This window comes from Rattus norvegicus, chromosome 15 (assembly GCF_021556685.1).
Source record: "Rattus norvegicus strain SHRSP/BbbUtx chromosome 15, alternate assembly SHRSP_T2T, whole genome shotgun sequence".
NCBI lineage: Eukaryota > Metazoa > Chordata > Mammalia > Rodentia > Muridae > Rattus > Rattus norvegicus.
Window position 1 is genome coordinate 33,793,108 of NC_141548.1, and position 24,560 is coordinate 33,817,667.

Here is a 24,560-nt window from a genome sequence, read left to right on the forward strand (position 1 = left end):
CCACCCCTCACCTGGGCATGATGGGAGAACTGGCCCTAGAGGCATAAGAGCAGGAGAGCAGACCTCACCCTCCTGCTTCAGTACTCAGAGGAGCTGAGCTGCACACAATTACAGGAGTTGTGAGGGATCTGGCCCTGAGGATGCAGGTGTGGGAGATCTGGCTCTATCACTCGTTTTTCTGTGGTGACATGAATGAATGAAGGATACCTTTCTTCCCTCTCACCCCTCACCACTTGTGGCAGGTGCAAGAACCAGCTCTGGGGTCTTTAGGATAGGAGAGGTAGCCCTCCCTACCCCCTAACCTGCTAGAGAAACCTGGAAAGCAAGCCCTATACTTCAACTGAGCAGCACAGGAGAGCTAGTCCTGGATAAATGATTGCAGGAGAGCCAACTGCAGGACTTGAGTACAGACGAGCTGGCTCTGCCTTGTGGCTGCTGGACAGTGGTGCTGGTGAGGGAGAGACACCCTTTCCCCTCCCTTAGCCCTCCCATTTATGGCAGACCAAAGAGCTGGCCATATCCCTCATTGGCAGCACCCTGAGCAGACCCTGTACCTCACCTGGGCAGAAGGGTAAAGCTGCCCCCGATTGCAGGGTTTGCAAGTGAGCTGTCATGAAGGACATGAAAGCTGAGAGCCAGCAGGCTGACCATCTCAGATGCCTCTCAGGCCCAGATTCAGGGCTTTGAATTGACCTGTCACAACATCAGTGAACTGCCTGAGTACATGAAGAGGCTGTCCTACAATTCTAAAACTAAAGGATCTCCATGATGCAGGGCAGGAACAGAGTATCTGAGAGAAGTCCCAGTGAGATTCCTGTATTACTAGAGTAGCAGAAACCGGAGGATTCATACCAGACCAATGAGTCATTGCAATGAACGCTTACAAGTAAAGAGGTGTACAAAAGGGTACAGTGTAGGACACACTGCAGCACACTACAGAGTCCACTATGAGATATTTTTCTCTGTTGAGCAGCAGTGGTTGCAATGGTGGAGGTTGGGAATTAAGGGGAGGGGAAGGTGCATTGCCTGAGGCCAGCCCCAGGCTGGGTCCTCTCTGAAGCTGGGGGCTACAGTTGAATTGCTTTCTATAAGAACATATAACTATCTTGACTTTTAGTTACTCTGCAGCCAGAAGCTGCAGACTTCTGGATTTACTGACACTTGTTGCTAACAGTGGGTGGTTAGATAAAGGATTTATCAGTATTGTTCCCATCTAGGGCCAGGCAGCGAGAAGCCCTTCACTGGAATGGCTGGTAAACTCTGTGAACCAGAGAAAAAGGAAAGGAAAAGAATTAAGATGTGTTTTATAGTCAATATGAAGAGGACAGACACATATGCATTCATACATACATTTTCATTTACATTCTCACTTACACATTAACACATTCACATTTTTGTTGGGCCCAACCACCTGTCTCATTTGCTCCACAAATGTTCATGCGTGCTTATATATGCATGAGTACCTACACATGTATATATAGACAGACATATACATTTGGAGGGATGGATGGATGGATGGATGGATAAGGCAGAGCTACCGAAGTAAAACTACTTAACCAACAACTTTATTTCTTTTCCTTGGAGTTTTTATACAATCTTAGATAAAAAGATATTTAGAGGATTTCCTCAAAGATAAAATGTTACATAAATTGGGAGTTACAGCTAGATGTTGATATGAAGTTCAAAGCAGTGTTTCATTCTAATATACTCCTTATAAGTTCAAAGCAACAGTTTGTACATGGCGTTGACTTACAGTGCACATCTGTAGCTATATCCTTGGATCTAAATGTTTTCCTTGAACACAAATTTTCCCAAACTTATTTGTCTTTTTAGTGTAATTATGAAAGCTCATTGTATTTCTTATTATGCAGCCTTTACTTACTATTATGAGGAGAGGGCACATTTTAGTCTTGATTCTACTTTTTTATTACATCTTTCTATCAAAACAACTAAGACCAACTCTTAAAGATTTCTTCTTAAGCCCCTAACCTAGCAGAGACTTGACGTGCCAGACAATTCTCTGGGACCCCCATCTGCTCAGAGGAGACGATGAGGAAGTACTGGGGAGGATTCTAGGAGAGGGTTACCAGGAGGGGGCAGTGAGTAGGGAGTAAAGTGAATAAGTAAAAAATAAAATTAAACTTTAAATTTTTCTTCCTAAAATTGTTTGAATCAAATCAGAAGTTCTATAAAACCATTAACTCATCAAACAACATTAATTCATTAAAGTTCATCTTTATGTTGTTCTTTAAGAAATCTGCTAAAATGGTAGGCCACCTTCAGGAAGGCCACCTGCTAGCCTTAGCTTCTCCTAAATGGCTCCTGACAGTACAATGCATGACATGAAATTAACAAAGAACCAATAAAAAGGTTTTTATTATTTCCCCTAAATTCCTTAACTGTGCTTTCTTTTCCTAATCTATAGATCCCAACAGGTTTCAAATCAATTGTAAAATACCCCAGCAACTCAGAGTTCCCAAGGCTCCCTCAGAATCTGCATTCCAGACAATCCCAAAGCAACTAGACCAATATGGTCCCACAGAGATTGGCATCAAATCACACAGCATACACTCCCTGGTCTTGATCACCATTCCAGCTCCCTGGGGTTGGTTCGTTGTCTTTATGTAGGTGAGGGCTGGCAAAGAATGGGGCAGGGCCTAGGATTGGAAAGTGAGAAGGTAGGGTGGGAACAGAGTTTGTAAGGGGAGAGAGAGGAGAAAAGAAGAAGAACCAAAATGAAGGCAGAAAAGGACGACCCAAATCCATGTGTCCGTAAGTGGCTACAGAGAGTTATGAATGTTTTTAACTTAAGAAATAGATTTTTATAGGACAATCAGTCTTATTTAGGTGGGTACTTCTTATCACTATCAATTGGCTATGAGTTTATTGTGCAGATGTTTTCTGGGGTTTGAATTTACTGATATAAATCTGATTGCTAAATTACAAGCATTTGAAGTTTTGACTTTAATGGGTTGGCTAGGAATTGATACTTTAGTCTTTAGGGGGTGGATGCTGGGAATATAAACAGAGCAGTGGCAGAGAGCTGCAAGAGGGTACCCACCCCTGGGACCCAAAGGTGTTTGCTGGAAGTGTGGGCATAGTCTGCAGCAGGGATCCAAGATAGGACAGCATCCACTGGGACCAGAGCACATCATAGAGCCACAGGGTGGGTGGGGGTGGGGGACCAACTACTGATGGGACCTCTAGAGTCCTGATTTTACAGGGTTGCTGGGACAAGAGAGTTCCAAGCTGGCAGAGAGACAGCCAGGAGAGGGCAGCTAGCAATGGGGGCAGAGAGACCGTCGAGGCCACAGAGTACCTGGGGGTAGTGGGGCATGGTGCCACACTCGAACCAGCCGCCACTGAGATGAATGTGCCCTGCAAATGCCATATGACTTGATAATGATGGTTAATGAGAGTTTGTGGGTTTTTTAATATTTACTGCAACACTTAGGTCCCTAACAATGACACCCCAATGTCAATAGAGAGCAAACAGAAACCAATAGCCTATTACCTGATGCCCAACATCCCAATAATAAAACGAAAGGGCAGAAGTGAGTGGCTCTCTAACAGGCCAAGCATACCAAACATGGTGCTGGAATGTATTGCCCACCCCCATCACTTCTCTCTTGCTAAACTGTTAGATTGCATTCCTAAAGCTAGCCCTCAATGTCTATTCCTTTATTTGGCCACTGACTCATTCCTGAGACTAAACACCAAGGTCTACCAATCAAAATTTGGTTGTTTAATTACACTAGCTAAGCAATCCCATCAGAAGCTACCTACTAACCCTAGCATGGACTTCCCTCAAAAACCACTTTTGTAGAAACACCTAGTGCTACCTTTGTCCAGTACAAAAGCATCTACCTCCCTGGCCCTAAACCTGCTTGTCCCTCCTGGGTAAGTCTCCTTTGTATTGAGAACTTAGTGTCTGGGTATGTTCTCCCGGTCCCCTACAACTCTATTCTCATGCTTTTGGTAACATTATTCCCAAACAGCTAGAGGTTGACTCATGTCCATCAGTGAATGGGAGTGTAGAGACAGTGGGGTTCATATGTAAGATATGCATTATCCAGAAATTAAACTTGAAAATTGTATTTATGTATGTGGAAATATTTGTACATGCTGTGTGTGTGTGTGTGTGTGTGTGTGTGTGTGTGTGTGTGTGTGTGTGTGTGTGTGTGTGTGTGTTGCCTTGGAGGTTGGAGTTAACATCGTTGTGAGACATCCTGTGGGTTCTGAGAATTGAACCAGACTCCTCTATTAGAGCAACACATGCTCTAAACTGTTCAGCCATCTCTTTAGCTCATTATCCAGACATTAAGATGATAAAATTCTATCCTTTACAATGATACAGTTCACACTGAGATACAATCCTAAGTCAAATAAGCCAGCATACTAGAAAAAATAATGCATGATCTCACTTGTGTTTAAAAATGTAAATCCCAAATCCTGTGGGGGAAAGAGCTGGACTCTCAGAAATGTGTACAATCTTGAGATCTCAGGGAAGAACAGTACTTCTGCTCAGATTCATGGCACAAGAAGAACACCCCTGGAGAACTCTAGACACAGGAACTGAGGAGCAGTCTGGGACAGGACTCTTCCGGTCTCTGCCTGCACCCACAGGTTAAAGCCAGTCAGTAATGCTTACACACCTGAGAGCAGAAGAAAGACTACCACATCTGCTCTGAGGGACCTGCCTGGAGCCCTCAGGACACAGGAATCAAGGAGCAGTCTGGAACAGGACCCTTCCAATTTCTGCCTGTGCCTGGAGCTGACCTGATCCCACAGCTCTCTGTACCCTCCTGTGGGAGAGAGAGCTGGGCTTTCAGAAGTACAGACAATCCTGAGATCTCAGGGGAGATCACCACTTCTGCTCACATTCCTGGCCCAACAGGAACCTGCCTGGAGACCTCTGGACACAGGAACTGAGGAGCAGTCTGGGAAAAGATTCATAGGCAAATGAATGGAACTGGAAAATATCATCCTGAGTGAGGTAACCCAATCACAGAAAAACACACATAGTATGCACTCATTGATAAGTGGATATTAGCCCAAATGCTCAAATTACCCTAGATGCACAGAACGCATGAAACACAAGAAGGATGACCAAAATGGGAATGCTTCACTCCTTCTTTAAAAGGGAAATAAGAATACCCTTGGGAGGGAATAGGGAGGCAAAGTTTAAAACAGAGGCAGAAGGAACACCCATTCGGAGCCTGCCCCACTTGTGGCCCATACATATACAGCCACCAAACTACATAAGATGGATGAAGCAAAGAAGTGCAGGCTGACAGGAACCGGATGTAGATCTCTCCTGGGATATACACCCAGAATATAGCAAATACATAGGCGAATGCCAGCAGCAAACTACTGAACTGAGATTGGGACCCCCATTGAAGGAATCAGAGAAAGGACTGAAAGAGCTTGAAGGAGCTCGAGACCCCATATGAACAACAATGCCAACCAAACAGAGCTTTCAGGGACTAAGCCACTCCCCAAAGACTGTACATGGACTGACCCTGGGCTCCAACCTCATAGGTAGCAATGAATAGCCTAGTAAGAGCACCAGTGGAAGGGGATGCCCTTGGTCCTGCCAAGACTGAACCCCCATTGAAGGTCATTGTTGCGGGGAGGATGGTAATGGGGGGAGGATGGGGAGGGGAACAACCATATAGAAGGGGAGGAGGGACTAGGGGTTTGATTATCAATCAAAATGTAAATAAGAAATACCCAAGTTAATAAAGATGGAGAAAAAAAGAAAAAAATAATGCCTTGTATGTTTCATAACTTTTATCAGAAAAATTTATGTACTCCCTTCAAAAATGAAAAGTATTTAAATTAGTGGACATGTTAATTAGTTTTCTTTAATCATTTTATATCCTTTACATAAAAGATCGCGTTGTACCTTGAAAATGAGCAATTAATATAAAACTTTAAAGGTTTCATTTGATAAGGAAAATCAGTTTATAAAACATAAAAGTCTTCTATTGGGGAAAAATAGCACAGAGAAGCAATAGGAATTCTATCTATTCACTTCTTCCTCTGTTCCAGAGAACACACCAGTGACTTGGGTCAAACTGTATGAAAATACTATAGGTAGCTGTTAATGATGACTTGCATTAAATAACATTCTAAGGACTTTGAGGGGAAGTAGTAAATGTTTGGGACAATCAAACTTTCTTCTTCTCTTGTACAGAGGGTGAACTAACAGATGTCAGCTGGGTTGTCACAGCCTTGTGGCAGAAGAAGTATTCCATTCATCTGCCAAGGACAGGGTTGATCACTGTGAATGGACATGAAACCAGTCTTTCCAGTCAGAAAAAAGTGCTTTATTCAGTTGCTGCCATCTGTCCTAGAGCAATCCTGGACTCAGCTATGGGGAAGGTGGTTAGTCTGGAAATGATCCACGTTGCTTCTTGTAGTTAGCTCTTTTTCATAGTTTCCTTTATCCAGGATAGGAAAGTTGAGACTTTGGTGAAGGCCTCTGGAGCTGAACCATTTTTAGATCCATAGGCGACGATGCCCGCGGCCACTTTTTTACACACAAGAGGCCCTCCAGAGTCCCCCTGTGAATTGAGGGGGCACAGGGTACTAAGATAGTATTCACTGTAGTCCCAACCTCCCTCTCATGCCAAGGCTCCTCGCAGAGAAGCATGACTTGTTTTCTCTGCTTGTAGGAGGTCAGAAGGCAGGCCTGGGGCCCCTGGCCTTCCCAGCTCTGACTGTGGATATGGTTAGAGCTGCACCTCCCTCCTGAGGTGACCTTCCTGGGTCTGTGATCCACTCTGTGAAGGTGTGTGGGACTCTTCTCCTCAGGCTGTTGTTTAAGGATATGGGGACAGTGAGTGGGCCTGATGGGAGCATGGAGGGGAAGCCCATCGACAAAGTGTGTGTTTGCTCAGAGGAAACACCTGGCACACACTCAGGGAGCCCAGTTCTCTAAAGCCTGGGCCTGGAGATAGGCGTTCTGTTGCAAACACCTCCTTTTATACAAACTACCTTCAGCAGAGCCTCTTAGTCAGCTCTGGGGCCCTACTTAGTTATTGGTTCCTGCTGTTACCAGAGAGAAAGAGCATAGCCAATGGGTAAAGGAGTCCCTTGCTGTTTGGGACTCTAGGTCTCTATTCCTTTTCCCCTCCCACTGAGCCCAGAGGGGACTGAAACCAAACTTACCCCAAAGGAAGCACGTTTGATCTTTGGGTCCCCCGCACATATCTGATTGGCTTTGTTGTAAGCTTTTTTAAAGTAAGTCTCACACTCCTGATCCTCCTGTACTGTTAGCTCAACCTCTTGCAGTTTGTCTGGGAATTTGCCCATTGGGCCCAGCTTTCCCCAACCAGCCACATTGCACACATCTCCTGGCTTCACTTTGAAGTTGCTTCTGGGCAGACTGAGCGTCTTCACAGCTCTAGTCCTCTTGGCCTTACTCTTCAGCTGTTGGGGAAGAAGCAAGAGTTCAGCTCATGGCCTGCTGAGCTGAGACACCCTGAAGGCCAGGATGGAAGGGGGTGAATTGAGAGGGATGGGAGCAGGAGAGACAGTCTGTGGAGGGATGGGGTAATGTCTCACCTTTAATAGCATGATGTCGTTGGAGTATTTCTTAGAATTATAGGCTGGGTGGGGAATGATTTTCACCACAGGGATGACTTGCTGCATCTTCTCCTGTTCTTTGATGTTGTGGGCCCCCAACGTGACAGTTATTTTGCTGCAAAGAGAGCAGAGTGGAGATAAGAGATGTGGACTCAGAGAGGAGGCAGGCCAGGAGGTGTGAAGGACAGGCAGCTCTGCAGGGTGGGGCTCCAGCTGCGGGGAGTTAATGGGTAATCTGAAGCACGAGTTGCTGCATTAGAGGTGCTCAGGGGCGAGTCATCCCTAAGAACACAAATTGCATAGTTCCGCTCATATTTCAATGTGAACCTTGGTTGAAATGTGTTTGATTCCTTATCGGTGACTGGTGTGAGACTGTTTCTCCCTCATGAGACTTGCTGGGCCCCCTCTCACCTCAAGCAGCTTAGGGTGAAGGCAGGGCCTCCATGGAATCTTCCCAAGAGGGCATGGGCTTTGCTGTTCCTTACCTCCCCAAACAGTGAGCAGCAGTCAGCACAAAGTCTTCTTGTATAAGGAAACCGCCACACATCGTACTCCCAGAATCCTCATCCATGATCTGAAGATAGGCCATGTAGGGTCGAGAGTGGGGCTTGGCTTCATGTCCCCCGATGATCTCCCCTGAAGGGAAAGCCAACCTTTTTGTGGGCAACTGCTAGTCCGTCCACCAGATGAGTTTTGCGTGGTGGCTCCAGACTTTCTAGGCATTTGGGAGCCAGGGAGGCCTGGCATTGAAAGGGACTTTGGAGGGCCAGGGTGCCCTCATGTTCTCCTTCTTAAAAAGGAGAGAAAGATAGGTCTTGGTCTATAAATCTTCTTCCACACAGTTAGAGGTAAGCATACTATTCTGGACAAGGAAGTCCTAAGGATTCAGATTGTCTATCTTCTGACTTCTGGTCCCAGAGAGATTCTAAGGCCTCCTCTCTCTCACTCCAAGCCCTGTGATTCCTGGAATACTGCTGCTTTCTAGGGACCAAGGCTTCAGTTCACACTTTGAGGCATCTTATTTCTTCAGGCCTCCTCACTCACTTTCATTTCTAGATGCAGGTGTTGGCATTCCAAAGAGCAGAGTGCCAAGTGGCTCATACTTGAACACTGGGGAACCACCAGAAACCTGGGAAGCACTGAGTTAGAGGAAGGGATCAAGTGGTTTGAGTCAAGCAAATTCACTTCTTCTGAAGACAGCAATTCCATTTACTAGGGGGTCACCAGTACCTTAGCTTCTTTGATGAGTTTGTGGTGAGGGGAAGGCCTGTATCATCACAGATGCAGAAGCCAGGTCTATTCTATGTGCTCCAGGAGAACATGGTTTCTGTTTTGCAGGATCCTATCCTTTACCAAGTATTTCTAGGGAAATCCACTTTCCAGATGATAAGGATATGGCTCAGGGAGGGGATATCAATCAGTGGCTCTTCCCGAGAAAGACCTTTACCCTCCTACTACCGGTGATAGTGGGGTTAGACCACTAAAGGGATGTGCTGCTCTCACCTGCCTCTGTCGTGGGGGCCAGAGAGATGGTCAGCAGGAGCAAGAGGACCTTCATCTTCCCTGGAAGGCCACCTAGGTCCCACCGTCGAGAGTGTTGTCCTTGCTCTCTTTTCAGCTCTAGAAGAGGAGGAAGGCAGAGTGAGCTCTGTGGCCTTGGAACCCCTCTCTGCTTTTATAATGCTTCATCACATGCTTTCTATGAAAACGTCTGCCCTACTGCTTATGCCTAATGACGTCTTCCGAGTGCCTGTGTGAGAACCATGAAGTAACCACAGCAGAACCCACAGCTAATGACTCAAAGAACCACCACTTACAGCCCATTGCAGGACCACAAAAGCATAGGGTGGGGTTCTAGCATGTGGTATTAGGGTCCCAAACACCCAAGTTCCCAGTGGTGGACCATCTGTTTTTGATGCAACCCTGCTGAGACCATCAGGACAGATGTGCCTTTGGGCTCATCTTTTATCCCCGGACCAAGCATGACCTTCTAGAGAGGATAATCAGGAGCATCAATTACCAGTGTACAGTTTTGGGAGAGCCATGGAAGAGTGTTGGACAAGGCAGGAAAAGACAGGACTACCAAGCACCTGTCAACCTATTTAGCATCACAGCTTCAAATGTTCCATGTGGCAAAGCCCTTTCTTATGAAAAGCCTGCATCTGACCCTTACTGACAAAGAAAAATAGAGATGGCTGCAGGATCTGAGAGGGGAATCACTGGCTGAATATTGAATCACCCAGTCATTCCTACTTCTTTGGGAAAGATGACATTGTCTGATGCAAACCTGTGAACTAAGGATGGGAAGAATCTGGTTCCCCAAAGGACAATCAAATCACTAAATTGCTGACATAGTGCAACATTTGAAAAGCCAGGGTGTTAAAACTCAACAATAGCTATTCAAGTTGTGTGTGTGTGTGTGTGTGTGTGTGTGTGTGTGTGTGTGTGTGTCTGTGTGTGTGTGTCTGTGTGTGTGTGTGTGCAGAGAGGTGAACCTTGGGGATCGTTCTCACATTCTGTCTGACTTGTTTTTCTTTTTAGGCATGGCCTCTCACTTAGCTTGTTGATTATGCTAAACTGGCTGGCCAGAGAATCTCAGGTATCTGCCTCTTTCTCTCAGAGCTTGGATTGTAAGTGTCAGCACACACAGCTTTATCACATAGGCTCTGGGAATGAACTTCAGGTCCTCTTATTTACATGGAAACCACTTTACAGACCCAGCTGCTTCCCCAACTTCCTCTTAGTGTCTAAAGAATTTTTCCCCAACTTCTTCTTAGTGTCTTGAGAATTCTATGTGGCTATTCTTACTTAATGTGCAGAGAAAGAAATATATTTATTTAGTATAAATGAATCCCTTTATATCCATATCAGTAGATATTCATTATTTATTCCAAGTCAGCCTGTAATAACAAAGAAACCAAATCAAAATATCACCTCATGATACAAAAGTGAATCATTTTATTCCAATGTTAAAGAAAGTAATTATTGGCTCATAAGATACCACAAAACATGTCTAGGAAGTCCATCCTTTCAGCTCACCTGTATCACAATCGACAATGGTTTAGAGTCATACAATGAACAGCGTCAATAATCTCATCTTTACCTGTGCATCAGGTCACAAAGTCTACAGAGCCACACCACCATTAAATTTAAAATGTATTCCCTTGGCTTTATTGGCAATCATTGCTAATGAACGAAATAAGTCTTGCAAAGACAAGTGTGCTTTAAGTTGATATTTCTTAAAAGAAAAACTAATATATCAGAATTTAGTGAAGAAAATCTTCCCTCATGCAATGAGTTTCCTAGCAGAAAAAAAAAGAATTTCTGGACACATCCTACGCTTTTGACTCAGGACTTGGAGGACTCAAGCTGGAACCATCTTTGAGCCTCTCTTTGAGGACTAACTCTCAAAATATCTAATGGTACTATGCCAAAGCAAAATGCAACTTGATATAAAACCACAACAATGACCAGCACAGCAACAAATACCCAAGAGTGTAATAGTGGCCCCTATGCACTGGAGGTAACCAAGAGCTTTCTGATTAGACTTATGGCCCACCAAGTAGGAGAGAATTCATGTGTGAGACTAGAAACCTTGTCAACTACCTGTGGCTATGAGATCATGGACCCAAGTACAAGAGAACCTGCAATTGACACTTTCCTAAAACAGTGATCACCAACTATGTTCTACCCCACTTCTGATCAAAGAAGGCTTGTTTGCAGCAGACAGAGACCATTACAGTCATCCACACACCTGTCAAAATGCAGAGAACAACAGACCGTGGAGAGCCCACCCCAGTGGATGTATCCACAGCACAATTCCTCTACACAAAGTTCCAGAAACATCACAGAAAAGGGAGCAGAAAGATTGTAAGGAGCAGAGGACTGGGATGTCTGCTTAGGACACAGCAGGGCTACTGCATTCATGAAGTCTAAACAGCACGGTTGCCTAACACAAGACATGCACAATGACAACAACAACTGACATTCCAGTGTGGGTGGGGTCTTGTGCCTAGATAAAGAATTACAGTGAATTAATGGCTAATAAGTGAGGGAGAATCAATCATCTATGGGAATAAACCTCCTGATAGGTTATCTAAAAGAAACACTAAGTAGACTCTCAGGATCTATTTACATAGGTGTGTGTGTGTGTGTGTGTGTGTGTGTGTGTGTGTGTGTGTGTGCTATAAGTAAAGAAGAAATCATAAATTTGAGAGGGAGTGAGGTGGATATGGGAGGAGTTGTAGGAGGGAGAGTGTGGGTCAGAAACTGTGTAAACACAGTACTTGAATATTTAATCATATTCTGCAATGTTGACTTATTGATCATGAGTTGCTTCAGTTTGTATTTATCTTGTATTTATTACTCCATTGACCTTAAGAAGTAACTTTGCTGGTCATAATAATCTTTGTTGACACTATTTACTCTTATGACTTGAAAAATACACATTCCATTCTTCCTTACCTTTTATTGATTCTGCTGAGAGGTCTGAATTATCATGATGGGTTTGTCTTTGTAAATGAGTTCCTGGTTTTCTCCTTCAGCTTTAGTGTCTTTTGTTTGTAGTTTTCACATTTAACTAATATGTGTTGGGGAGAGAGTATTCTCTGTTCATTTTTCCCTGGGTTTCTAAATGCATCCTGTGTTTAGATGTCCACTTCTTTACATGGATTTGGTAATTTTTCTTTTGTAATTTTATGGAATACGTCTTCTATGACTTTAAGGTTTTCTTTTAATCTCAGCTTGTTCTAGCCTATGGATTCTTAGGTTTTGTTTCTTGATCACATCATAGAATTTTTAACAAATTATGATAATGCCTCATTTTTTATTGTTTCTGAATATCACACGCATCAGGTTCATCTTCCAACTTATATATTTCGTCTTCCTGAGCTAGTCTATTGGTGATGCATTAACATCCTTAAAAAGAAGATTTATTTTATTTCTAATTACTTTCAAATGCAAGCATTGTGTGTATCCTTGTGTGTACGTGAGGCGGTGCCCGTGGAGGACAGGGCATTGGAGCCCCTTGATCTGGAGTTGCAAGCAGCTGAGAATTATATAATGTGAGTACTGGGAAATGGATTTAATACTCTATAAGAGAAGTAAGTATTCTTAACTGCTGAGCCACATCTCCTGCATGAGTCTCCCTGATTGTTTCCTCTGCCCCAATTTGCTGTTACATCTCATTAGCGAAGCTATCGTCTTGGTTATTGTCCTTTGCAGTGTTGAAACATCGATGTGTTTATGAATAGTTTCTACTTTTTCACATGCCCCTACTGATTCCCTTTAGTTCCTTCCCAAAGTTTCCCTCAGCAACAAATACTTTTTAAGAAACTAAAAACCTCTGTGAACTTTATAACATCTAAGATCCCTTAAAAGTATTTCATGTAAAGTGTCTCCTGGGTGACTAACAAGGTCATTTTTTTAATCCTTCTTCATTTCCTTTGTAACTTTGTGTTAAAAACTGGAGCTTTTGGATTTTGCCCATGAGTTCTTTTCTTAAAGGTGTCTGTTGTTACAGATGGCAAGCTGGAACTCACATCTTAACCTAGAACAATGAGCTTTTCCCATCACCTCTCTCACAGTCTCATGCTGTGCACAGTCTAACCACATCTTCTTAGGATGTGGCAAATAGTTTGGTCTGAGGCAGAAGAGATGAATGCTGCTGAATGACTTACAGGAAACATGGGTTTGTAACTGCAAAGCTTGTGGTTTTGCTTTATCATGTTGACTCGTGCATAATAATTCTTGTATCTTATCATTTATCATCCAATCTTCATGAGATGTCCTGGTTATAAGGAACTCTTGTATTTAGTTTCTCTGTTTCTGACCAAATAATTCACAAGAGAGCTATGAAATACACATGATCATAGTAGAGAAACTGAGCCAAGTATGCTCTATGAGAAACTATGTATTGCATAAACCTGTCTATGGGAACTGTGCATGCACAGCACAGTAGCATTGCTTTACCTTGACACTGGTAATGCTTGACAATTAGTGACAACATTGTTCTGACCACATTTTTGCTGTGAATCACTTATTAGAGCCTCTGATATGTCTAGAAACTCTACAGATTTTGAATGTTTTCCCATTTTAAGTTTATAAGTGTGGAAGGATGAGAATCGGTTGCTAGGCTGTGTCAATCTACCAAAGCACTGAATATTTCCTAAGGGGTTTAAGAAATCCTGCATTTAATTCACTTTGGTGTCATATACTAAAGATCTGACTCTATAGCTAAGAGTAGTATAACAGCTACACAAATTGCTCGATAAGTCTTGGGACAGTGAGGACAGGTCATGATGGTGTCAAATGTTAGTGCATGCCTTTAACTTAGTTCCTTTCTATACAGAAATGTCACCTCAGACCCAACCTAGTCTTCACAGAGGAGAGGAGGATGGGTGTTTTCATTTCCCCATTGAGGTTACAAGAATTAAGAAGGAGACAGAAAGCCCTCTACAAACATGATACTCAGCCTGGTGTCTGTCAGGTGTCTCTGAAAAGTGTTTTGCTGTCTCTCAATTCCCAGGCCATTTATATGAAGAGAAAGATGAAATGGAGCAGCACACTACATAGATATCTGAAACAATTTATGTGTGTGGGTGTGTGCACACACGTACACAGGCGTGTGTAAAGAGGAAAAACTGATGTCAGTATGTCTTCATTGACAGTGCTCTCCAGCCTTCTTGTGGAGAGCATTTCTTCACTGAACATAAAGCTTGCTGTTTTAGCCTGACTGGCTGGTCAATGAGGCCCTGGGATCTACCTGACTCTGCCTCCCAGGGTTAGGCTTAGAGATTTCTGAGGCAATTCAGACACCTGTAAAGTTTTAAAGATTATTTTCAAATTCAGAGTTTCACTGTCTGGTCTAGTGCTTGATCTGTGACTCAGGCTGCCCTTGAACTCATAGATATCTGCCAGTATCTGTGTCTAGAGTTCTGGGATTAAAGGAGTACACCACCACTCAGCTTTTACATGAGTAATGTGGATCCAAACTCATGTCTAACAAGCATATTAGTCACTGAGCCATCTCCCTAGCCCAGAATAATTTGAGGCTGATATTTGGTACCAGATTTCGTTTAAATCACATCTTATACAAATACAGTGAGATGGAAGTGTGAGAAGAAAGGAGGTAAGTGGATTGGGATTAATCTATGCCTTAAAGTGTTTTGAAGCTCGTGTGACAGTGCTGTCATCTCACTGTCTTACTCTGCATGGAGGTGATCATCTATCAAATTCTAAAATCAGAGAGACTCAGCAACACTAAGTGATGTACCCAAAGGCCGCATGGTTTCAGATATATGTGAACATACATGTGTAAAATATGTGCCCACCACAGTGAAATTTTCTTCTTTACAACTTCTCAAAGTAGTTGAAGCCACAGTGGGCAGATTTCAGTAGAGAAAAGCATTCTTAATATTCAGAGCTCATTTGAGAATGCTTGCCCTGGGGAGGCCAAGTGCTTTCTCTCTAGGGATCTATAGAAACTGGAGAACATCTCAGTCTTCATTCTGAGAGGTGGCCATGAATGTGAGCCCAAATCCCTTTGGGGCCTTCTTCAGTTCTGAATATCTCTCTCCTGGTTGTTCTGAGGCCTTGGGGTCTTGATTTCCTCTTCAGTTATGAGGCTTGATTGCCAAGTTCAAACTGTATGATCTTTATCTATCAAAAGGCAGTGTTGACTACAGTATAGGATTAAAAATTTACACCATGTGAACATTTCCTCAAATAAATTATGTATAAAATATAAATATACATGATGTGTAAAAATTATATATAAAATATAAATATACATGATTCAAGGTATCATTTGATATCTTATACATTCTACTTTTCTCCATGACTAAATTAAACCATATCTATACTTTTTACATATGTATTTATATAATGTGTGTATTAAGCTATATATAATTCTATAATGTGGTTACATATGTATATTGGTGTGTGGGCATGCATATTGCTGATAAAGTGTTCTGTCTGTATCCTTTCATTTTCTCGTATAAGCATAATCTTAGGAGTATTTCTTCGGAATATTTTGAAGTATTCAAACAGATGATACTACTTTCCCTCATTGTGAAGGTGGACTAGTTTATTAAGATCCTCTGGTGGAAAGGTCTTTATGGGCAATAAGTCATGAGGAAGGAATTACCATGTGAAGATAAGTTTTATATACACTGTGTGTGTCTGTATGTGTGTGTGTGTGTGTTAGAGAGAGAGAGAGAGAGAGAGAGAGAGAGAGAGAGAGAGAGAGAGAGAAAGAGAAAGAGAGGAAGTGAGTATGTGTTAAACAGAATTGGGGAGAAGAGTGTGTGGGGGAGAGAATGTATGATGGGGAGTGTTTATGATGGGAGGAGACAAAAAGTGTGTGTGTGTGTGTGTGTGTGTGTGTGTGTGTGTGTGTGTTGGGCCCTGTGCTTAGGGGATATTCTCAACAGAATCATTTCCGCACTATATAAACATTAAAACACTGGTAATTATTTAAGACTCTCTCTTTACTACGCGAGACTTACAAAAGAGAAGAGACACCCAGGAGAGACACCCAGGAGCCCTGCTGTATCAGATCATCTCTAGTATCAGAGACATTACTGCCTGGGATGTTCTCTCATGAATGCAGGTTGATGAAGCCAGGGCTCCCACCAGATGCTAATTCTCAGGAGTAGGAATAAAAGCCATAATTCCTGTTTCTGTTCATTAGGAGCAAGGGGCAGCAGGGTTTGCCTTTCTCTTTGGCTCTAACATTGAACCTTATCTTTGCTCAGAGCACTTCCCCTGGTGTCCGTAGTCTCACTCATTTGTTTCTCCATTGCTTGTTCCCTGACCATCAAATGGGATTTCTAGACTTTGAGATCCTGTTACTCCTGACCCCTCTCCCACAAGACCACCCCCCCTTTACCTTTACACAACTCCCCATTTTAAAATAACAACTTAGAAAATACAGGAAGGAGAGGCAGCAAAAAGAACATTAGGGCAGATGGATCAGCAAGTGCCTGAGATTTTGGAACTGCCTGAGCCAAATCATCACAAAACTGAAGATAATGGAATAGGAATAGCAATGGAGGGAATAGGAATTTATGAAACATCATAACTTTCTTTAAAAATTATAACTGATAAATGTGATTTCCTTTTATGATTTTTTTATTTTATGTGCATTGGTGTTTTGCTTGCATGTCTGTGTGAGGGTGTTGGATCCCCCGAAACTGGAGTTACAGACAGCTGTGAGCCACCATGTGGGTGCTGGGAATTGAACCTGGGTACTCTGGGAGAGCAGCCAATGTTCTTAACCACTAAACCATCTCTTCAGTTCCATAATTTTCAAGAAATAACAAACAGGAGCATAGGTCGATGTCTCTGTCGGTGAGATCACTTGCTGTACAAGTGTGAGGACTGACTGTGCGTCCCGGGCACCCATGTACAGCTAGGTATTGTTCACCTGTAATCCCAGTGAGATAAGGGGTCAAGACAAGATAATCCCATAAGATCCAAGGCTAGGATTATACAGCAGTGAACAACAAAGAGATCCTGCTTAAAGACAAGGATGAACACCCAAGATTGTCCTTTGACCTCCACACATGCACCAAGCATGTGCGTGCCCCCCACAAACACACACATGGAAAGAGAGTGAGAGAACTTTTAAAATAATAAAAATTATGTAATTAAAACAAAGACAACAGAAAGGATAATCATTAACTTGAAGAGCTACCAGAAGACATCACTGGAATACAATGCAGAAACCTAAAACTACTCAAGCAATTAAAAGCCACCAGGGAACATGAGCATTGTTTATGCATGTGTAATTTATAAACAATTTCTAATGGCATTAAGAAAAGGATAGACCTAAATGAGTAAATGTCCAGAGAAAAATGTGTTAGGTTAAAAGTCCCGAGTTCCTTGATTAAATTTTAACTTTTTTCTTTTCTTTTATTGTATATTTTCTTTATTTACATTTCAAATGTTATCCCCTTTCCATGTTTTCCTCTCCAGAAACCCACATCCAGTACCCCTTAGTCCTGCTTCTATGAGGGAGCTCCCCTCCACCTACCCATTCCCTCTCACGTCCCCACCCTGGCATCCCCTACATTGGGCATCGAGCCTTCCCAGGACCAAGGTCCTCTCCTCCCATTGATGCCCGACCAGGACATCCTCTGCTACATATGTGGCTGGAGCCATGGGTAGGTCCTAGTGTACTCTTTGGTTGGTGGTTTAGGCCTGGGAGTTCTGGGCGATATGGCTGGATAATATTGTTGTTCTTTCTCTGGGGTTGCATGCCCCTTAAACCCCTTCAGTTCTTTCTCTAACCTCTCCATTGGGGACCCCATTCTCAGTCCAATGGTTGGCTGTGAGCATATGCCTCTGTATTGGTCAGGCTCTGGTAGAGCCTCTCAGGAAACAACTATATCAGGCTCCTGTTAGCATCCACTTCTTGGCATGCGCAATATTGTCTGGGTTTGGTGGCTGTATATGGGATGTATGCCCAGGTGGGTCAGACTCTGGGTGGCCTTTCCTTCAGTCTCTGTTCCACACTTTGTCTCCGTACTTCCTCCTGTGAATATTTTTGTTCTTCCTTCTCAGAAGGACTGAGGCATCCACACTTTGGTCTTACTTTTTCTTGAACTTCATATGGTCTGGGATTGTATCTTAGGTAATCTTAGCTTCTGGTTTAATATCAACTTATCAGTGAGTGCACACCGTGTGTTTTTCTGTGACTGGGTTATCTCATTCAAGATGGTATTTTCTACTTCCATCCATTTTCCTCAGAATTTCATGCAGTCATTGTTTTTAATAGCTGAGTAGAGACACCGCCGCCGGAACCTGGAGACACCGCCGCCGGAACCTGGAGACACCGCCGCCGGAACCTGGAGACACCGCCGCCGGAACCTGAAAGAAACAGACCGGATAAACAGTTCTCTGCACCCAAATCCCGTGGGAGGGAGAGCTAAACCTTCAGAGAGGCAGACAAGCCTGGGAAACCAGAAGAGACTGCTCCCTGCACACACATCTCGGACGCCAGAGGAAAAAGCCAAAGACCATCTGGAACCCTGGTGCACTGAAGCTCCCGGAAGGGGCGGCACAGGTCTCCCTGGTTGCTGCCGCTGCAGAAAGCCCCTGGGCAGCACCCCACGAGCGAACCTGAGCCTCGGGACCACAGGTAAGACCAAACTTTCTGCTGCAAGAAAGCTGCCTGGTGAGCTTGGGACACGGAAGCAGAATTTCTCTAGAACCGGGCACGTTCTGTGTTTACCGGAAGTCCCACACCCGCGGATCCCTGCCCGCAGCAGCTCTCTGCTCCCAGACCCGGTGAGAGAGAGACCCAACCGCCTGGTCAGGTGGGCACTCCTGAGGCTGCAGAGCGGAAGAGACCACCAACACTGCTCACCCCTGCCCACATCCCTGGCCCAAGAGGAAACTGTATAAGGCCTCTGGGCTCCCGTGGGGGAGGGCCCAGGAGCGGCAGGACTTCTGCGCCTGAGACACCGCCGCCGGAACCTGAAAGAAACAGACCGGATAAACAGTTCTCTGCACCCAAATCCCGTGGGAGGGAGAGCTAAACCTTCAGAGAGGCAGACAAGCCTGGGAAACCAGAAGAGACTGCTCCCTGCACACACATCTCGGACGCCAGAGGAAAAAGCCAAAGACCATCTGGAACCCTGGTGCACTGAAGCTCCCGGAAGGGGCGGCACAGGTCTTCCTGGTTGCTGCCGCTGCAGAGAGCCCCTGGGCAGCACCCCACGAGCGAACCTGAGCCTCGGGACCACAGGTAAGACCAAATTTTCTGCTGCAAGAAAGCTGCCTGGTGAACTCAAGACACAGGCCCACAAGAACAGCTGAAGACCTGTAGAGAGGAAAAACTACACGCCGGAAAGCAGAACACACTGTCCCCATAACTGACTGAAAGAGAGGAAAACAGGTCTACAGCACTCCTGACACACAGGCTTATAGGTCAGTCTAGCCACTGTCAGAAATAGCAGAACAAAGTAACACTAGAGATAATCTGATGGCGAGAGGCAAGCGCAGGAACCCAAGCAACAGAAACCAAGACTGCATGCCATCATCGGAGCCCAATTCTCCCGCCAAAACAAACATGGAATATCCAAACACACCAGAAAAGCAAGATCTAGTTTCAAAATCATATTTGATCATGATACTGGAGGACTTCAAGAAAGACATGAACACACGTAGGGAAACACAGGAAATCATTAATAAACAAGTAGAGGCCTACAGAGAGGAATGGCAAAAATCCCTGAAAGAATTCCAGGAAAACACAATCAAACAGATGAAGGAATTAAAAATGGAAATAGAAGCAATCAAGAAAGAACACATGGAAACAACCCTGGATATAGAAAACCAAAAGAAGAGACAAGGAGCTGTAGATACAAGCTTCACCAACAGAATACAAGAGATGGAAGAGAGAATCTCAGGAGCGGAAGATTCCATAGAAATCATTGACTCAACTGTCAAAGATAATGTAAAGCGGAAAAAGCTACTGGTCCAAAACATACAGGAAATCCAGGACTCAATGAGAAGATCAAACCTAAGGATAATAGGTATAGAAGAGAGTGAAGACTCCCAGCTCAAAGGACCAGTAAATATCTTCAACAAAATCATAGAAGAAAACTTCCCTAACCTAAAAAAAGAGATACCCATTGGCATAAAAGAAGCCTACAGAACTCCAAATAGATTGGACCAGAAAAGAAACACCTCCCGTCACATAATTGTCAAAACACCAAACGCACAAAATAAAGAAAGAATATTAAAAGCAGTAAGGGAAAAAGGTCAAGTAACATATAAAGGGAGACCTATCAGAATCACACCAGACTTCTCGCCAGAAACTATGAAGGCCAGAAGATCCTGGACTGATGTCATACAGACCCTAAGAGAACACAAATGCCAGCCCAGGTTACTGTATCCAGCAAAACTCTCAATTAACATTGATGGAGAAACCAAGATATTCCATGACAAAACCAAATTTACACAATATCTTTCTACAAATCCAGCACTACAAAGGATAATAAATGGTAAAGCCCAACATAAGGAGGCAAGCTATACCCTAGAAGAAGCAAGAAACTAATCGTCTTGGCAACAAAACAAAGAGAATGAAAGCACACAGACATAACCTCACATCCAAATATGAATATAAAGGGAAACAATAATCACTATTCCTTAATATCTCTCAATATCAATGGCCTCAACTCCCCAATAAAAAGACATAGATTAACAAACTGGATACGCAACGAGGACCCTGCATTCTGCTGCCTACAGGAAACACACCTCAGAGACAAAGACAGACACTACCTCAGAGTGAAAGGCTGGAAAACAACTTTCCAAGCAAATGGTCAGAAGAAGCAAGCTGGAGTAGCCATTCTAATATCAAATAAAATCAATTTCCAACTAAAAGTCATCAAAAAAGATAAGGAAGGACACTTCATATTCATCAAAGGAAAAATCCACCAAGATGAACTCTCAATCCTAAATATCTATGCCCCAAATACAAGGGCACCTACATACGTAAAAGAAACCTTACTAAAGCTCAAAACACACATTGCACCTCACACAATAATAGTGGGAGATTTCAACACCCCACTCTCATCAATGGACAGATCATGGAAACAGAAATTAAACAGTGATGTCGACAGACTAAGAGAAGTCATGAGCCAAATGGACTTAACGGATATTTATAGAACATTCTATCCTAAAGCAAAAGGATATACCTTCTTCTCAGCTCCTCATGGTACTTTCTCCAAAATTGACCATATAATTGGTCAAAAAACGGGCCTCAACAGGTACAGAAAGATAGAAATAATCCCATGCGTGCTATCGGACCACCACGGCCTAAAACTGGTCTTCAATAACAATAAGGGAAGAATGCCCACATATACGTGGAAATTGAACAATGCTCTACTCAATGATAACCTGGTCAAGGAAGAAATAAAGAAAGAAATTAAAAACTTCTTAGAATTTAATGAAAATGAAGATACAACATACTCAAACTTATGGGACACAATGAAAGCTGTGCTAAGAGGAAAACTCATAGCGCTGAGTGCCTGCAGAAAGAAACAGGAAAGAGCATATGTCAGCAGCTTGACAGCACACCTAAAAGCTCTAGAACAAAAAGAAGCAAATACACCCAGGAGGAGTAGAAGGCAGGAAATAATCAAACTCAGAGCTGAAATCAACCAAGTAGAAACAAAAAGGACCATAGAAAGAATCAACAGGACCAAAAGTTGGTTCTTTGAGAAAATCAACAAGATAGATAAACCCTTAGCCAGACTAACGAGAGGACACAGAGAGTGCGTCCAAATTAACAAAATCAGAAATGAAAAGGGAGACATAACTACAGATTCAGAGGAAACTCAAAAAATCATCAGATCTTACTATAAAAACCTATATTCAACAAAATTTGAAAATCTTCAGGAAATGGACTATTTCCTAGACAGATACCAGGTATCAAAGTTAAATCAGGAACAGATAAACCAGTTAAACAACCCCATAACTCCTAAGGAAATAGAAGCAGTCATTAAAGGTCTCCCAACCAAAAAGAGCCCAGGTCCAGATGGGTTTAGTGCAGAATTCTATCAAACCTTCATAGAAGACCTCATACCAATATTATCCAAACTATTCCACAAAATTGAAACAGATGGAGCCCTACCGAATTCCTTCTACGAATCTACAATTACTCTTATACCTAAACCACACAAAGACACAACAAAGAAAGAGAACTTCAGACCAATTTCCCTTATGAATATCGACGCAAAAATACTCAATAAAATTCTGGCAAACCGAATTCAAGAGCACATCAAAACAATCATCCACCATGATCAAGTAGGCTTCATCCCAGGCATGCAGGGATGGTTTAATATACGGAAAACCATCAACGTGATCCATTATATAAACAAACTGAAAGAACAGAACCACATGATCATTTCATTAGATGCTGAGAAAGCATTTGACAAAATTCAACACCCCTTCATGATAAAAGTCCTGGAAAGAATAGGAATTCAAGGCCCATACCTAAACATAGTAAAAGCCATATACAGCAAACCAGTTGCTAACATTAAACTAAATGGAGAGAAACTTGAAGCAATCCCACTAAAATCAGGTACTAGACAAGGCTGCCCACTCTCTCCCTACTTATTCAATATAGTTCTTGAAGTTCTAGCCAGAGCAATCAGACAACAAAAGGAGATCAAAGGGATACAGATCGGAAAATAAGAGGTCAAAATATCACTATTTGCAGATGACATGATAGTATATTTAAGTGATCCCAAAAGTTCCACCAGAGAACTACTAAAGCTGATAAACAACTTCAGCAAAGTAGCTGGGTATAAAATTAACTCAAATAAATCAGTTGCCTTCCTCTATACAAAAGAGAAACAAGCCGAGAAAGAAATTAGGGAAACGACACCCTTCATAATAGACCCAAATAATATAAAGTACCTCGGTGTGACTTTAACCAAGCAAGTAAAAGATCTGTACAATAAGAACTTCAAGTCACTGAAGAAAGAAATTGAAGAAGACCTCAGAAGATGGAAAGATCTCCCATGCTCATGGATTGGCAGGATTAATATAGTAAAAATGGCCATTTTACCAAAAGCAATCTACAGATTCAATGCAATCCCCATCAAAATACCAATCCAATTCTTCAAAGAGTTAGACAGAACAATTTGCAAATTCATCTGGAATAACAAAAAACCCAGGATAGCTAAAGCTATCCTCAACAGTAAAAGGACTTCAGGGGGAATCACTATCCCTGAACTCAAGCAGTATTACAGAGCAATAGTGATAAAAACTGCATGGTATTGGTACAGAGACAGACAGATGGACCAATGGAATAGAATTGAAGACCCAGAAATGAACCCACACACCTATGGTCACTTGATTTTTGACAAAGGAGCCAAAACCATCCAATGGAAAAAAGATAGCATTTTCAGCAAATGGTGCTGGTTCAACTGGAGGGCAACATGTAGAAGAATGCAGATCGATCCATGCTTATCACCCTGTACAAAGCTTAAGTCGAAGTGGATCAAGGACCTCCACATCAAACCAGACACACTCAAACTAATAGAAGAAAAACTAGGGAAGCATCTGGAACACATGGGCACTGGAAAAAATTTCCTGAACAAAACACCAATGGCTTATGCTCTAAGATCAAGAATTGACAAATGGGATCTCATAAAACTGCAAAGCTTCTGTAAGGCAAAGGACACTGTGGTTAGGACAAAACGGCAACCAACAGATTGGGAAAAGATCTTTACCAACCCTACAACAGATAGAGGCCTTATATCCAAAATATACAAAGAACTCAAGAAGTTAGACCGCAGGGAAACAAATAACCCTATTAAAAAATGGGGTTCAGAGCTAAACAAAGAATTCACAGCTGAGGAATGCCGAATGGCTGAGAAACACCTAAAGAAATGTTCAACATCTTTAGTCATAAGGGAAATGCAAATCAAAACAACCCTGAGATTTCACCTCACACCAGTGCGATTGGCTAAGATCAAAAACTCAGGTGACAGCAGATGCTGGCGAGGTTGTGGAGAAAGAGGAACACTCCTCCATTGTTGGTGGGATTGCAGACTGGTAAAACCATTCTGGAAATCAGTCTGGAGGTTCCTCAGAAAATTGGACATTGAACTGCCTGAGGATCCAGCTATACCTCTCTTGGGCATATACCCAAAAGATGCCTCAACATATAAAAGAGACACGTGCTCCACTATGTTCATCGCAGCCTTATTTATAATAGCCAGAAAATGGAAAGAACCCAGATGCCCTTCAACAGAGGAATGGATACAGAAAATGTGGTACATCTACACAATGGAATACTACTCAGCTATCAAAAACAACGAGTTTATGAAATTCGTAGGCAAATGGTTGGAACTGGAAAATATCATCCTGAGTGAACTAACCCAATCACAGAAAGACATACATGGTATGCACTCATTGATAAGTGGCTATTAGCCCAAATGCTTGAATTA

General features: G+C 42.9%; 1 protein-coding gene across 1 annotated transcript; it reads right to left on the minus strand.

The window, feature by feature from the left end:
* Positions 1–6,310: 6,310 nt before the first annotated feature.
* LOC134482224 (granzyme-like protein 1) lies at positions 6,311–9,334 on the minus strand. The gene is made up of 5 exons (XM_087586857.1): positions 9,097–9,334; positions 8,079–8,229; positions 7,573–7,708; positions 7,177–7,437; positions 6,311–6,569 (listed from the first exon to the last, which is right to left on the minus strand). The coding sequence occupies exons 1-5, from the start codon at positions 9,149–9,151 to the stop codon at positions 6,426–6,428; spliced, it is 747 nt and encodes a 248-aa protein (XP_087442983.1). The 5' UTR covers positions 9,152–9,334; the 3' UTR covers positions 6,311–6,425.
* Positions 9,335–24,560: the final 15,226 nt, after the last annotated feature.

Coding starts and splice junctions, on each gene's coding strand:
- LOC134482224 (XM_087586857.1), bottom strand. CDS start 9,151: ATGAAGGTCCTCTTGCTCCTGCTGACCATCTCTCTGGCCCCCACGACA. Junction 7,709..8,078: donor GCTGCTCACTGTTTGGGGAG/GTAAGGAACAGC, acceptor CTCTCTTTGCAG/CAAAATAACTGTCACGTTGG. Junction 6,570..7,176: donor TCAAACGTGCTTCCTTTGGG/GTAAGTTTGGTT, acceptor CTCAATTCACAG/GGGGACTCTGGAGGGCCTCT.